Source organism: Eschrichtius robustus, chromosome 20 (assembly GCF_028021215.1).
Source record: "Eschrichtius robustus isolate mEscRob2 chromosome 20, mEscRob2.pri, whole genome shotgun sequence".
Lineage (NCBI taxonomy): Eukaryota > Metazoa > Chordata > Mammalia > Artiodactyla > Eschrichtiidae > Eschrichtius > Eschrichtius robustus.
Genome location: NC_090843.1, coordinates 52232663 through 52247497, shown reverse-complemented (window position 1 = coordinate 52247497; position 14835 = coordinate 52232663). Strand labels below are relative to the sequence as shown.

The following is a 14835-nucleotide window of genomic DNA, read 5'->3' as shown; positions in this document are numbered from 1 at the left end:
TTATGAGGGAGTAGAGGGCAGGGGGAAAGCAGAGATTAATGTGGTTTAAAGCTTGAGGCTGGGACTTCACTGGTGGTCCAGTGGTAAAGAATCTGCCTTACAACGCAGGGAACGTGGGTTCAGTCCTTGGTCAGGGAACTAAGATCCCACATGTCGCGGGGCAACTAAGCCTGCGCGCCACAACTAGAGAGAAGCCCACGCACCACAACAAAGATCCCATGCGCTGCAACTAAGACCCGACACAGCCAAAAATAAATAAATAATAAATAAATCTTAAGAAAAAAACAAAACTAGAGGCCACGTTCGAATTGAGTCTTTTCTAAGGTGCAAACCATTTGAATCTATGGGATTTGGAACAGTTTCAAAAACCCTCTATTAACAGAGAGCAACTTTATGAAAAATGACCCAAGAGAGGCTTTCAAGACAAGAATTACTTTGTTCAGCAGAGGCTACCTGAGCAGAAAGGAAATTTCACTTTTCCTACTGTTAAAATGACATTCTATCAATGTCTCTGGGGAAGACTGGTTTCACCTTCCCGGGGGCTGCTCTGTAGCTGCCCTCTATTTTATGGCCTATTTCCTTGTGGTTTCGTGTTTTGCTGTCTTTTAAAAAACCCCTAATACTAGAAGTACTTTGAACTTAGTAGTCAGACAAGATTGTTTAATTAAAAACTAGAAATAGTACCATTATAACTGGGATGACTCATCTGGGACTTTATTTTAAGTATATAATAGACAAGAGGAAGGTTCATAAGCTCAGTGTAGACCAAAGTGCAGAATCAAATGCGCTCTTTTTCCCCAGCAGATCAGACTTAAATTCATTAAACATGGCATGGAAGACCAGCAACCTAATGCAAATGTACAGATTTCTTCTCTTAGCGATTTTATTTCTGCCACATGAGATGACAAGTAAGTTAATACTTTTGGGCCTCTTTTTAAATAAAGAAAATTTCAGATTATAAAATGATTGGGGGCTTTGGGAAATTACAAAATCCAAACTGGAATGATTATACAGTTGGTATGGTTCAGAGTACAGAAGTCAGATAAAATACTGAAAAATTAAGTGGAAAAATATTTTTATGGTTCTAATATTATAAGACAGGGTGAAGTATTTTATTCTCTCCAGAGCCACAGCCAGAATTTTCCTACATTTTAATGTATTTCATTACTAATCATATCTAAAATAAACCTCTGCTCTTTATTTGAGCATACAACATACACGAAAATCTTTTCTGCGTTTGCTCCCCACCCCAACCTGGAAATACCTTTTTCCTTCTTGATTTAAAAAGTGATAAGCAGTCATTGTAATATAAGTTAGGAAATATATAAAAGAATAAAGAAAAGTAAAAATCCCCCCAAATCCCATCATCAAGAGATAACCACTCAACGTTTTGATGTATATTCTTCCAGGTTTTAAAAAAAATGCTAGGCAGCAATCACCAGTAGTTCATGCTTTTTAAAGGAAAAGTTAATGCATTTACAGACTATATTAACAAATGATATATAGGGGGCCAGTTTGTGGCAGCTAAAGTCATTTTTTAGCTTTGTTACTTGCTTCTAAATGAGGAAAGTACAAACTGAAATTTTGGTATGTTACAATGGATTTCTAAAAATCAGAGGTAAAAATTAACTGCTATATATCCTGATCATCCACCCCACAACAACAACTTTACCACACAAACCACAGATGTTTAAACATCTTATTTTACTACACTGTCAGTATAATAGTGAAACATCAGATATACAAAACCAAATTTGTCTATAATCCCATCATCTAATCAAAAATGTTTTCAAATTAGCTTTTGCCCATATGCATATTCAATTTTGATATATTTATAGGAATTGTTAGAGATGTACTTTACATTCTGCCTATTCACCTAATATTATGTCTTAAATATTTTTCCATTTTGCTCTTTCTTTCTCCTTTGTATTTCCCCACTCCCATCCCCTTACTATGCTATTTCCAAGCACTTGAAATAAACAATTTAGATCTGGTAACTATTTCTCCACCATTTTCTCTATTTTTTATCAATCCTAGTCAATATATAGATAGGATTTTCCCAAGATTTGTCCATACATATATATGTATACATATATATATATGTATATGCGTGTGTGTGTGTGTGTATAAATGGGGTAATTCCATACATATTGTTTTCTAACCCAGTGGTTCTCAAACTTCTCTGCATACTAGAATCGCCTGGGAGCTTCTTTAAAACCCCAGTGCCCAGGTTACACTAATATTAATTAGTCAGAACGTCTGGGGGTGGGAGCCAGGCATCAGTACGTTTTTGAAGATCCCCAGATGATTCCAATGTGCAGCAAAATTTGGTAACCATCATTTTTTAACCTTTTCCTTTTTTAAATTAATAATCCTTTTCGATCTTTTCCTTGTAAAATCACATAGCTCAATATGACTATTTTTAATCATTGCAGAGCATTTCATTGTACTGATGTAATATATTTAACCAATTCTCTAATTATGGTCTAATTAGATTGTTCTGGTCATTTAGATTGTTCACTCTATCTTAATAGTTTCTTCCTGCACTCCCAGGTTCTGTTTTAACTGTGAATGGTAAAACTGAAAACTATATTCTGGACACTGAGTCTGGCCTCGAAGAATCTCTGAACTGTGCTGTTCAAAACCATACCAGAGAAGAAGAACTTCTCTGGTACCGCGAAGATGGGAGAGTGGATTTGAAATCTGGAAACAAAATCAACTCAAGCTCTGTCTGTGTCACTTCCATCAGTGAAAATGACAACGGTATCACCTTTACCTGCAAGCTGAGAAGGAATCAGTCGACGTCCATCTCAGTGGTGCTGAATGTCACTTGTGAGTGAGGGGAAAGAAACTGCTAGTTAGTCTGTGTTGTCTGTACTACACTACGTGGTAGATGAACTCTGGGTCTAAAGAGTATGTGTATTTTAACATTTGCTTGATACTGCCCAATTGCCCTATTTATGATCCCACAACAACGCATGAGGGTGCCTGTTTCCCACACCCTCATGAGCCTGAGTATCCTCAAGCTCTAAGAATCTGCCAGCCTGACTTGAAATTTTATTTTCATTTTCTAAATCAGGAATGAGGGTGTTCACCTTTTCGTAAATGCATTAGCTTTTCATGGTTCTTGTCTGCAAAATGCTTGCTCATGTCCTTTACCCATTTTTCTATTGGGTTATTTGCCTTTTTCTTATTGATTTGTATAAGTGCTTTGTACATTAAGGAAATTAGCCTTTTGTCATTTTGAATGATAAGTATTTCGTCTATTTATTTTTGACATTCTAAAATAGTTCTTTTTTTTGCCATATTGAAATTTTAAATGTTTGTGTATTTAAAATTACCAATCTTTTCTTTCTTACCAAGTTTTTCTAGCTTTTGTGTTCTACTTAGAAAGATATTCATTGGGAATCTTTTAACATCACCTTAAACCCTCAAAGGTGAAGCTCTTTGATATTTGGGTTCCAGGTACTGGTAACCCATTGGTGGAACTATCTGAGGTTGTCATCCTTTGAATGAGTTTATGGAGGTGATCATGTAGATGGTTTGGGTGGAAAACTGGTTCTACATGAGGGGGGTGTGGGTAGTGTGGCGAGGGGTGATGTGAGTAAGGGTGATAATATGGTGTGGTCTGGTAGAAAGAGCTCTGGACTTGGAACCTAGTAATAAAATGTCAAAGCCATTTGATCCCATGAGCTCAGCAAACTTTTCTGTGAAAAATTGATGCCATTGTTCTTGAGATAAAAGGGTGGGAAAAATGTCAAGGAATCCAGTGCTGGAATCTGCCAGCATCCTGCAGCTTGAGCTTCCAGAGTGAATCATTTACATGTTTCTGGGCAAAAGAGCTTTGTTTTTTATTTCCTATGAATTGATAAAATGTGATTTTTAACAAGCTATCTCTTGGCAACTTTGTTAGAATCCAAGACTATCAGCATACCTTGGAGCTTTTGTAATCCTTATAAAATGACAGACGAGGAAACTGAGGCCCAGAATGAAGGCCCTAATTATCACATCTGGAGCTGAGAACAGAACACAAATCCCCAGGCTCCTAATCTAGTGCTCTTTCCATTGTACCTTCTTAAGAGAGACACAGGAGAAATGCCGATAATATGATTCAGTGGCTTAAAAAAATGATTTTCAGTTTTCCAGCCTGATTCTACATTTAATATTATCATCGTTGCACATATATAGAAAAAAAACCAATTGGTCAGTGATTCACAGTGACAATAACTGACACAAACTCATCAATCAATAAATCAAGATAAGGTCATAAAGTGACAAGAATATCATGTACAATCTTGAGAAGTATTATGGATTATTGTTATAAATTGCAGACCAAGAACTCAATGGAAGCTTGATAATACACTATTTGGAGGAGGGTGTGCAGAAACTTTTTTTTTTTTTTTTTTAATTTATTTTTTTGGCTGTGTTGGGTCTTCGTTGCTGTGCACGGGCTTTCTCTAGTTGCGGCGAGCGGGGGCTACTCTTCGTTGCGGTGCGTGGGCTTCTCATTGCAGTGGCTTCTCTTGTTGCGGAGCAAGGGCCCTAGGCGTGCAGGCTTCAGTAGTTGTGGCACACGGACTCAGTAGTTGTGGCTTGCAGGCTCTAGAGCGCAGGCTCAGTAGTCGTGGCGCACGGGCTTACTTGCTCCGCGGCATCTTCCCGGACCAGGGATCGAACCCGTGTCCCCTGCATTGGCAGGCGGATTCTCAACCACTGCGCCACCGGGGAAGCCCCAGAAACTTCTTTTATACGTTGTTGCTGAAAGTATAAATTGAGACCACCTCTTTTGCAATATCTATCAAAATTTAAAGTGCACCTACCCTATGACCCAGCGTTTCTGCTTTGAGATGTTAACCTTAGAGAAATATATGCACATATGCATAAAGAGACATATACAAGGATTTTTTTTTGACTTTTCCTTTCAGATTTTATTCAAATATTTGCTGAATATTTGGTCACATTTTTCTCCTTGCTTTTGCTTTTAGTCTTTAGATTATAGCCACTACACAGGGTTTTGTCCTGAGCCCATTCTTTTTTTTTACAAGGATGTTTACTGAAGCACTGTTTAGCATTTTAAAATGAAAATAACCTGATGCCCATCAAAATAAAATAATTAAAGAGTCAGATATTATACTATAGCACTCTAAAAGCAATGAGCTGGAATTCTGTGGTTCAACATGAATATATCTCAAAGCATGCAATTGTGAGAGAGTGAAGTCTTTTATGTAAACACTTCTCACCCTCCTAGAACAATACAATATATTTCCTATGGGTATATCATATGTATTTTTAAAATACTATTAAAAAAAAGAAGATCTGCAAGTATTTACATCAAACTCATAGCACTGGGTGTCTCTGGGGAGTCAGGAAGTGACCAGGATGGAGTCAAGGAGGACCTTAACTTTATCTGAAATGTACTGATACTTTTAAAAGGGAATGCTCATATAGAGCCGATATGCTTAAAAATTAATTTTAAATAGTTAAATAAAAAGGAACAACTATCTGAATACCATATAACATTCTTGTTGGACATGGATACAGAATTCAAACACATTCCAAAGAGCACTAAAATGTCATTCTTCTGAGAGAGCTATTAATAGCACAGCCTACTCAGGGTCTAATTATTCAGTGTGCAGATTATACAAGCTCCTTTTTTCCCTCCTTCTCTGCATCTATCTCTTTCCTACTGCCCACTTTTCATGCATTTTATTACTCTTCTGTACCTTGGCCAAAAAAATGCAAGGAGCATGGAGAAGAGGAGAGAGTCAGCTCAACCATTTCTCCCCCTAGATGTTGGAAAGCCCTGGTGGTAGTAAGGGTTGGAATTATTTGGTGAAGATAAATGTGTTTGACAATCTATGGGTCTACAGATGTCCTTATCACAAAGGGAATAAGAAGTTGCTCACACAGAAGGTTGAGAGGGACTCGAGGTTATGCTCTTCTTCCATGGATGCCAGAGTTGCCACGATTGGAGTGCCTTCTGAGAGAAGGACATTATTTCTAGAAGATCATTGAGGAAATGCAAATATGCATTGGTAAATCTCTGGCCAGGGCAAGTATGGGTATTCTTCCATGTGTTACAAATTGTCTACTTAATACAGATTCATTATTATATACATTTGTTTCATGGTTTGTCTTCCCCACCACATTAAAAGTGCTATTAAGTTTGAAAATGGGTGTATGTTATTTACCATTGTATCCCTGGCTCCTAGCCCAGTGCTTGTCATACAGTAGGTACTCAATAAATTTTTGTCAAATAAATGAAAGACTACATGAGATAGACTGAAGGGACATGTTGAACACTGGCAATAAACTATTGCTTATCTGCTAATTAGACTTAAATGCTTGCATCTTGCAGTTCCTCCTCTCCTAAGTGGCAACGACTTCCAAACAGCTGAGGAAGGCAGTGATGTGAAGTTGGTTTGCAATGTGAAATCCAACCCCCAGGCTCAAATGATGTGGTACAAAAACAGTGGCGTCTTGAATTTAGAGAAAAACCATCACCAACTCCAACAGACAAGTGAGTATCTTCAACTGTCAATCACCAAAGTCAAGAAATCTGACAACGGAACCTACAGCTGTATTGCAAATTCACTTATGGAAACGAAGACCAAGGACTTTCACCTTATTGTGAAAGGTAACTCTCTTGTTTATTTACTGAAATATAGTTGATTTACCATATTATGTTAGTTTCAGGTGTACAGCATAGTGATTTAATATTTTTATAGATTATACTCCCTTTCACATTATTGCAAAACAATGGCTATATTTCCCTGTGTTGTACAATATATCCTTGTTGCTTATACACAGAGTTTGTGTCTCATAATCCTATAGCCCTATCTTGCCCTTCCCTCCTTCCCTCTCCTCACTGGTATCCACTAGTTTGTTTTCTATATCTGTGAGTCTGTTTCTGTTTTGTTTTATACATTCATTTATTTTTTTTTTGCACATATAATTGATAACATACAGTATTTGTCTTTCTCTGTCAAATCGACAGAGAGCTTAATACTTTTGAGGTCCATCCACAAAGGTAACTCTCTTTTTAAGTAATATCTAGCATAGTACAAAACTCAGAGAGATGCTCAGTAAATATTTTTTGTGACAACGAATGATGATGACAATTATGATTAGTAGCTAGGATTTTCTTTGGAGAATTATCTCGATCCAAGGAATTCTAGTTATTTCTTTTAGGGGGATTATTCCCATTCCATATAGGATACTGCTTTTTGAGCAAAGGTCCTTTTCTAGAATCAAGTAGTAGAAGACAGTTCTGGTTGGCTTTTATGGAGGAGTATTTCCATGAATTTTCCTGGGCAACAAGGTTTGTAGGAACTGGACTTTTTTTTTTTTATTTGGCTGTGTTGGGTCTTCATTGCTGCGCACGGGCTTTCTCTAGTTGCGGCGAGCGGGGGCTACTCTTCGTTGCGGTGCGTGGGCTTCTCGTTGCGGTGGCTTCTCTTGTTGCGGAGCAAGGGCCCTAGGCGTGCAGGCTTCAGCAGTTGTGGCACGCGGACTCAGTAGTTGTGGCGCGCAGGCTCAGTAGTCGTGGCGCACGGGCTTAGTTGCTCCGCGGCATGTGGGATCTTCCCGGACTGGGGTTGAAACCCATGTTCCCTGCATGGGCAGACGGATTCTTAACCACTGCGCCACCAGGGAAATCTGGAACAGGACTTTTGAGTTAACAGCTTAGTGACAAAGAGAAGAGAAGTCATAAACACATAGAGGAAAAATATACTGACTAGATAAGAAAATAGATCTATAAAATCACCCCTAACTCTGAAGTTGTAACCTATAGGCTAATCAGAAAAGGGAGTGGGGGAGAATGGGGGAAACAGCTTCTTTCTCTTGGCTTCATGCTTCTTCTACCCAGGTTTATGATCTCTGCGATAACAAGGAACAAAAGAAGCTCCAAGTGTCTTTCCCTCCTCTTATTTCTCACTCATATAGAAAGAGGAAGGCGAGATACCTGGAGTGGCAGATGTAGATAATGCTCACGCACACATTTCCTGGTCTGGGGCCAGAATGCTAGAAGCAGCCAAACAAGCTGAGGCTCCTATATCTTGTTAGAACATCATTCACTTTGTCATTGGCCTCTCTGTGCCACTCATTGCCTTTCTTGCCAGTCCTCAGGAAGCCAACTGAACCCCAGCAAGAAGCATTGGACATATGACCATAGGGCTTCTTATTACTGTATCAATAGAGTGGCTGGTGGGTAGGAAGGGCTGCCAGTTGAATGCCCATCACTGTGATTACTGGTGCGTTCAGTAATTTGTCTTGCAGAACAGTGACAGTATGCCCAGGGGCTACTTGCTTTAAAAACCAAACCCACAAACTCTTGGTTAAGAAAGAATCATAATTGCTCTATGTCACATTAAGCATACAGCTTGGGCTTCCCCGGTGGCGCAGTGGTTGAGAATCTGCCTGCCAATGCAGGGGACACAGGATCCAGCCCTGGTCTGGGAAGATCCCACATGCCGCGGAGCAACTGGGCCCGTGAGCCACAACTACTGAGCCTGCGCGTCTGGATCCTGTGCTCCGCAACAAGAGAGGCTGCGATAGTGAGAGGCCCGCGCACTGCGATGAAGAGTGGTCCCCGCTTGCCACAACTAGAGAAAGCCCTCGCACAGAAACGAAGACCCAATACAACCAAAAATAAATAAATAAATAACATTTTAAAAAAAACAACATACAGCTTGTGTGGCAAGCAGGATGCCAGCTTGGCAAATTAGCTTTCAGGTGGGCAGAATCCTGTTTTGGGTTGAGCTCTTCCAAACCAACTGGTTTTTCTCATTTCTTCCTGCGTTATTACTTGCCTGGCTATTGGCTGCCTTAGGAGCATAAGCACTCCGATGCTGGTGCTCAGGCTAAATGCCAGGTTTGCCATGAGCTCTCCCAGCTTCACGGCTCAGTGGGGTAGTTTCTAAATGAGGCCGTGCAAAGTGAGAAATGACAACACGGATCTTTTCTTGAGCACAAGATTTTAGCCACGTGTTAAGATTATTTTACCATAATGAATATGGGCTGGGATGGGTTGGGGGGAAATACCAGATCTGGTTATAAATAAGAGAGTAAAAGGAAGAGATGCAGTTACACTTTCCAAACTCACTTGCAACAGAAACTTGGAATCCAAAGTGAGCCAGCGGGTCAGGCAGTTTATTTCAGTTTGTTTATGGAGTGAAAGCTGTCACGTGTGGCTTCATTTTATTCAGCTTGGCAAAAATATTCTGATCTATGACTGAGTTCTGACTTTTTCCCCCAACTGTACCACCTTTGCCTCTTCTTCATTTTGACATCTTTCCTTGGCACTGTAAGTTCATGGGGTCCCCAGTAAGAGGCCCTTTGGTGTGTCCCAGGGCTGGTTATTACAGAGTCAGGGTTTACAAGAAGTCCCAGGGACTTCCCTGGTGGTCCAGTGGCTAAGACTCTGCACTGCCAATGCAGGGTGCCCGGGTTCAATCCCTGGTCAGGGAACTAGATCCCACATGCTGCAACTAAAGATCCCGCATGCCGCAACTAAGACCCAGTGCAGCCAAATAAATAAATATTAAAAAAAAAAAAAGAAATCCCATTGAGCAGAGCTTCTCCAGAGGGTTGGTGCCACCCATACCCTCATGAAAATAATTTTTAGCAACAGCCAAAAGAGAGCAAAAGTAAAGGATGCTTAATCTACTCCCTAAAATTATCCTGAGCTGGACACATAATGGAGAAGAAAACAGTTAAAAGGTAAACAGTTAGTGTCTCATACAATTATGGAGGGATAAACCCCATTTCATAATCTTGAGGCATATAGGGCTTGGGCTTTGAAATTAGATTAATCAAAAGTCTTCTCTTCCCCTTCTCTCTTCCTTTCACCTTTCATATACTATCTCATAACACTTTGTCCTTTACAACACTATCTCAATCTGCAGTAGTTTTTTTTTTTAATGTCAGTCTCTCCCACTAGAATATGAGCTCCTCAGAGACAGGAGCCTTCCATGCCTGTCCTATTTTTTCAGGGCTAAGAACAGCACCTAACACACAGTAGTCATTTAGCAAAAATCTATTGATTTCATTCACTCTACAAACTCAATTATACAATAAATAGCACACTCTTTATTTCCTATAAATTCCAAAAATTTTATATTAGCCATGATTGGAGCCCCTTTCCCTCCTAGGGTGGCATCAGAATCCAGGAGCTTAGACAGAGTCATTTAAATACCTTTGTTGACCTTAGCACTATTACTTTTGTAAGTTTCACCCCATATAAAATATATTAAAATGAAGTATTGAGGATACTTTTTGGCTGTAAAAATTTGAAAGGGTATTTAAAACTTGCATACATTTTGAATTTTTCTATAAATAAGTTATTAATTTGGTTCTTAAGTTTTAAATGTTATTATTATTATTTAACAGTTGGGTGATAGTCGACACAAAGTTACATTTTATAGATGCTTAAACATTTATGAATTTTGATTACCTTTGCCACTTTATTTTCATATTTTGGAGCCAATACTTTTTTTTTTCCGGTCTCAAATATTTTCATAGGCTCTTGGAAAGCTTACAAGCACAGGGACTGCACCTGTAGTACAAAATGGCTCTGAGCTTACCTGGTGTTCATAAAACAAGGGAATGGGCTTTCACTTCTAGGTGGCTGGTGTCTTCCTAGCCCAAGTTAGAAGTAGACTCTCTGTTCTTCCATATCATTTAGAGAAAGATGAAAATCTTTGCCAGGGTTGGGAAGGCTGATGCTTAGCATTCTACTTTCCTAGGGGCACTATGCAGCCACCCTGTATAATGTCTTGTCACCTACTTGGGGCACTATCACAGCACAGCTACAAGGGTCCCACTGTTCCTCTCTCCTTAGTCCAGCAGCTTCCTCACCTTTTCTCTTCTTGCTCTTAAAACCTTCCTCCCTCTCTTTCTCCCTCGAGGATACCTCCCAACATCTTTCAGGCTTTTCGAATGGCAGGAAAAAACATTGATTTCAGCCTACTTCTGCCTTCTGCATGGCAAAAATTATGGATCAAGCACAAAATGATCTGACTTTGGGGAGTTATTCATATTACAGTAAATTATCCTTCCAAGAAGGAATGGATTCAAAGCCTGTCTCTGCTAGTTACTAGTTCTGTGACTTTGGACAAGTAAACTCAAAGCCCCTGGTTCCTCGCCTATAAAAAAAAATGATAATAATACTCTTCAGGATTGTTTGGAGAATTTTAATTAAGAGGAAAAATGTTAAGTGCAAGGCACCGTGGCTGGGACATACTAGAAGTACATAAATTAGAAGCATATAAATGTTAACTTTCTCGTTTCCTGTGTTTTACGCTTCCAACAGATAAAGCTTCATCTGTACCAATAGAACCCATTATTGCTGCATGTATTGTGGTCTTTCTGACCATGTTATTCGGACTGATTGCCAGAAGAAAAAGAATAATGAAGGTATCTAAGTATTCTAAGCTAAAAAGTCATCTAAATAAAGGCAGAGAACTGGCTATATAAGTGACTATAGAATTAGGAAACATACTTGAACAATCTGGTCTCTCTACCATGAGATCTAAAATGGAAGTTGCTCAAGGGAATACAAATTGTACATCTATTATGAGTACAGCTTTACGAAGAATAGAGTAGAAGAATAGAAGTTCATATGGACAAGACCTGAATGAAAATAGCTGTGGTGTTAGAAGTAGGTGCTGATTTTTTCTTCCTTTTAAATTTCTCTTTATTGTTGCTATGGTTCCTTTGGTACAATAAATAAATAAATAAATATAGAGGCACATCTGCTCTGGATTCAGAGATCTGTGTGAAAAAGATGGCACTTACTGCTCACCTCTTGAGTACAGCCACATGCCCTGGCTGTGGTGGGCTGGAGTTTGAATTGCTGAATGGTTAACCTTGTTGGTTAGCGTGATGCAGAGGACCTGCATGCATAGGTTAATGCTATGCATTTGACTCCACCAGTTAATCCAGTGCCAAAGGCAGGCAAACGTGGCAGAAAGCCTCTAAGGAAAGGCCAGTGTGGAATTACATTTTCTTAGGTTAAATAAAAATGATTAATGTGGTCAAAGAAATAAGACCTAGACCAGTGCAGAGGTGGCTGTATTCCCAGCCACCTCTGTATTGGTATGTATTTTTCTACATAGACGATTAACAGACATGTGGGTTTCCTGTCCCTTGAGCCACCTTGATGCATTCAAAATGTTTATCCATGGGCCTTAGCAAAACAGGCAAATTCATTGCCCTTGTCATGTTTGCTTTTAGCTCTGCATAAAGGATAAAGATCTTCAAAGCAGAACAGCTCTGTAAGTACTCTGGGCTGGGGTTAATGATCTTCCATAAGCAGATGGGTAGCAGTCAGTGGTGTGCATCATAAAGCCCATCCTGGGCAAACTCCTCCTGAGATGGAAGGTGCTAGAAGGTGAAGTGGTTCAGAGGAGAATGGAGGGTGGAGGAGAATCTGCCTCCACTTTAGAGGAAGACAGGTGAGGCTAGGTTGGAAGGTTGCCTAGAACTGATAACACCTTTGGTCTTGAGCCTACTCTTTCTTTAAGCAATTTCAGGCTAATGCTTGTGCAACTGCCTTTTATTGCCACACAATGTAAATGTCTGAGAGAGCTTACCCTGGGGGAAGCCACTGCTGCATTCTCCTTCACAACCAGGTCAGAAGCCACATTCCTCATTCTAAATACCACCTTCTCTTTGGAGCTTGCTTCAGACTGTTGGCTCCAGCATACCTGAAGTGGGCAGTGGCTAAAAAGAACAGAGGCATTCTTTCCAAGAGTATGAATTTTGTTTCGATTTTTTTTCTTAGTGTTGTGATCACCATTATAATTAATTTCTTGATTCATTTCAGATGAAAAAGCCAAGATGACATCTAATACAGCAAGAGTTTTGCATCAGGACCTCCTTGATTTATGTAGTCCCATCTGTATTTATTGCTATTATTAAATTCATTCCTGTCAAATTGTCAGAGGTTATGAAGTGTTTCATTAAGCACTTAGCAGCAGTTGTTATGACTAATTTAATATACTTGCAAGAACACTTTCAGGAAGAAAGCTGTAAAGATTGAAAGATAAGATTTTTAAAGTCTTCTCCTTGAAGGATATGTTAATTAATTGAAATTTGTCCTGAAAAGATTGGTAACCATTCACATTTAGTGTGTATTCTTCTAGGTAGGAGATTAACAGACATTTGGGTTTCACAAATCAGTACACTACCAAAAAAAAACTGGGGGATGGGGCAACATAGAGGGATCAATTTCTAAAGTTGCCAAGGAAACACATAAGTAATATCAATTATATCTACCTTCACTGTCATTTCAAAAAAGAAATGTTCTAGGACTGAAAAAGGAAGGATATAATCTCAGAATATAAGGTATTCCTTTAAATGGAAAAAATTCAGTATTATAAAAAACAACATATGTCCTTATTTTTCTCATCTTATTGTGGTTGACAGTCACAAACTTTGTGAGTTTTGTGTGGTGATGAAGATGAAAACGTCAGGGGACAGGGGATACCATGTTTGTTTCCTAGTATCCTTTGTTCTTTTTGCATACCATTTGCATAGATCCAGCGATAATATGAATCAGCCTGTACTCTTCTCATATACCTCACTTTAAAATTGCAGCTCTCTTATTATTTATCTCTGACTTTCCCCACTTCCATTCTTTCTTCATATTTTTCCCTGTAAGAGTCTCTGCTTCAGTTTCCCACACAACTGGGTTGGGTTATAGGGAGAGGCAGCCTTGGCCAGAAGCACCCTTGATTGTCTCTGCTGTGCTCTCACTGTATCTTAGAAAAAATTTTTTTGTCTAGTGTTGCAGGAGCTAAATGTGCCACAGCGAAAGAGAAAGAGAGAGAGCTGCTGTCAGACAGGTGGTTAAAATCCCTTTATTGCCGTAGAAGCAAAGAGAAGAAATGAGCAGAATGTATTAAATCTTAACAGTCTTTTGTTTCTAAGAAGGACAGACACATCCTCCTGTTAGGCTCCTCTTTGCTTCCTTGGAAACGTCAGCATGAAATGGAGAGAGACCATTAAAAACTGTGGTTCACAGATTTCTCTGTCTTCTTGGAGGCCCTAGTAGGTTTTGTGGGGAAGCCTTCAGATCATGTCCCTCATTCAGGGTTTCTCAAATTAGAATTTGGAAGCCCTGTGAAAATGCTGTAAGGATAAGGTAGGAGGATTGTGAAAATCTGAAAGGTTAGACAATTAAGTGGAACCCTGGAAACGAGAAATTAAAAAATGGTGGGGTGGGATAGTTTAAAGTGGAAGAGGAAACAGAAAAACTTAACATATTTCATTGGACTTGGAATCAGGAGATCTGAGTTCCAGTCTTGGCTGTGTTACCTTGGGCAAGCGCTTTTCCCCCTCTTGGGCCTTTGGAAAATAAGGAGGTTGGATTAAGAGGAGGATTAAGATTCATTTTCATTTTAGCGTGAAAATTCTGTGATCCTCAGAAGATCCCCACATAGTTCAGTTAATTGTCTAAAGGAGTTGGCAAGAAAGACTGAAAATGTAATACCTTTGCCCCACCTAGCAGAGTTATGAACCATCTTTGTTCAAGGACACATAAATATCCTTGAGAATTACAGGTCATCAGGAAAGAGTTTCTTCACCCTTGTTAAATACAATGACCTTGTACGTTAGCACAGAGAAGCAACCTGAACTAGTTTTAACAGAGCACAGCCATATTACAAATAGTCATTGCCTCTCATTTTGCCTTAGAGTTTTGAAACAGAGTCTGTACTTAAACTATGTCTATTATTTAAAATTAGAAGTTAGCCTAGAGCCTGTCTTAGAAAGATGTGAAGTTCCAGGACTCAAAAGAAACCCCATATGTAAATCAACTATACTTCAAAT

The 14835-nt window shown here is 39.2% G+C and overlaps 1 protein-coding gene and 1 non-coding gene across 2 annotated transcripts; both read left to right on the top strand.

Annotated features, from left to right (window-relative positions):
* The first annotated feature begins 810 nt into the window (after positions 1 to 810).
* On the top strand, positions 811 to 12858 carry TMIGD1 (transmembrane and immunoglobulin domain containing 1). The gene is made up of 6 exons (XM_068531692.1): positions 811 to 908; positions 2554 to 2832; positions 6359 to 6637; positions 11315 to 11418; positions 12238 to 12278; positions 12830 to 12858. Exons 1-6 carry the CDS (start codon positions 827 to 829, stop codon positions 12831 to 12833), a joined length of 789 nt encoding a protein of 262 aa, XP_068387793.1. The 5' UTR covers positions 811 to 826; the 3' UTR covers positions 12834 to 12858.
* On the top strand, positions 9399 to 9471 carry TRNAG-GCC (transfer RNA glycine (anticodon GCC)). Its single transcript has one exon. It is a non-coding gene; the product is annotated as a tRNA-Gly (tRNA).
* Positions 12859 to 14835: the final 1977 nt, after the last annotated feature.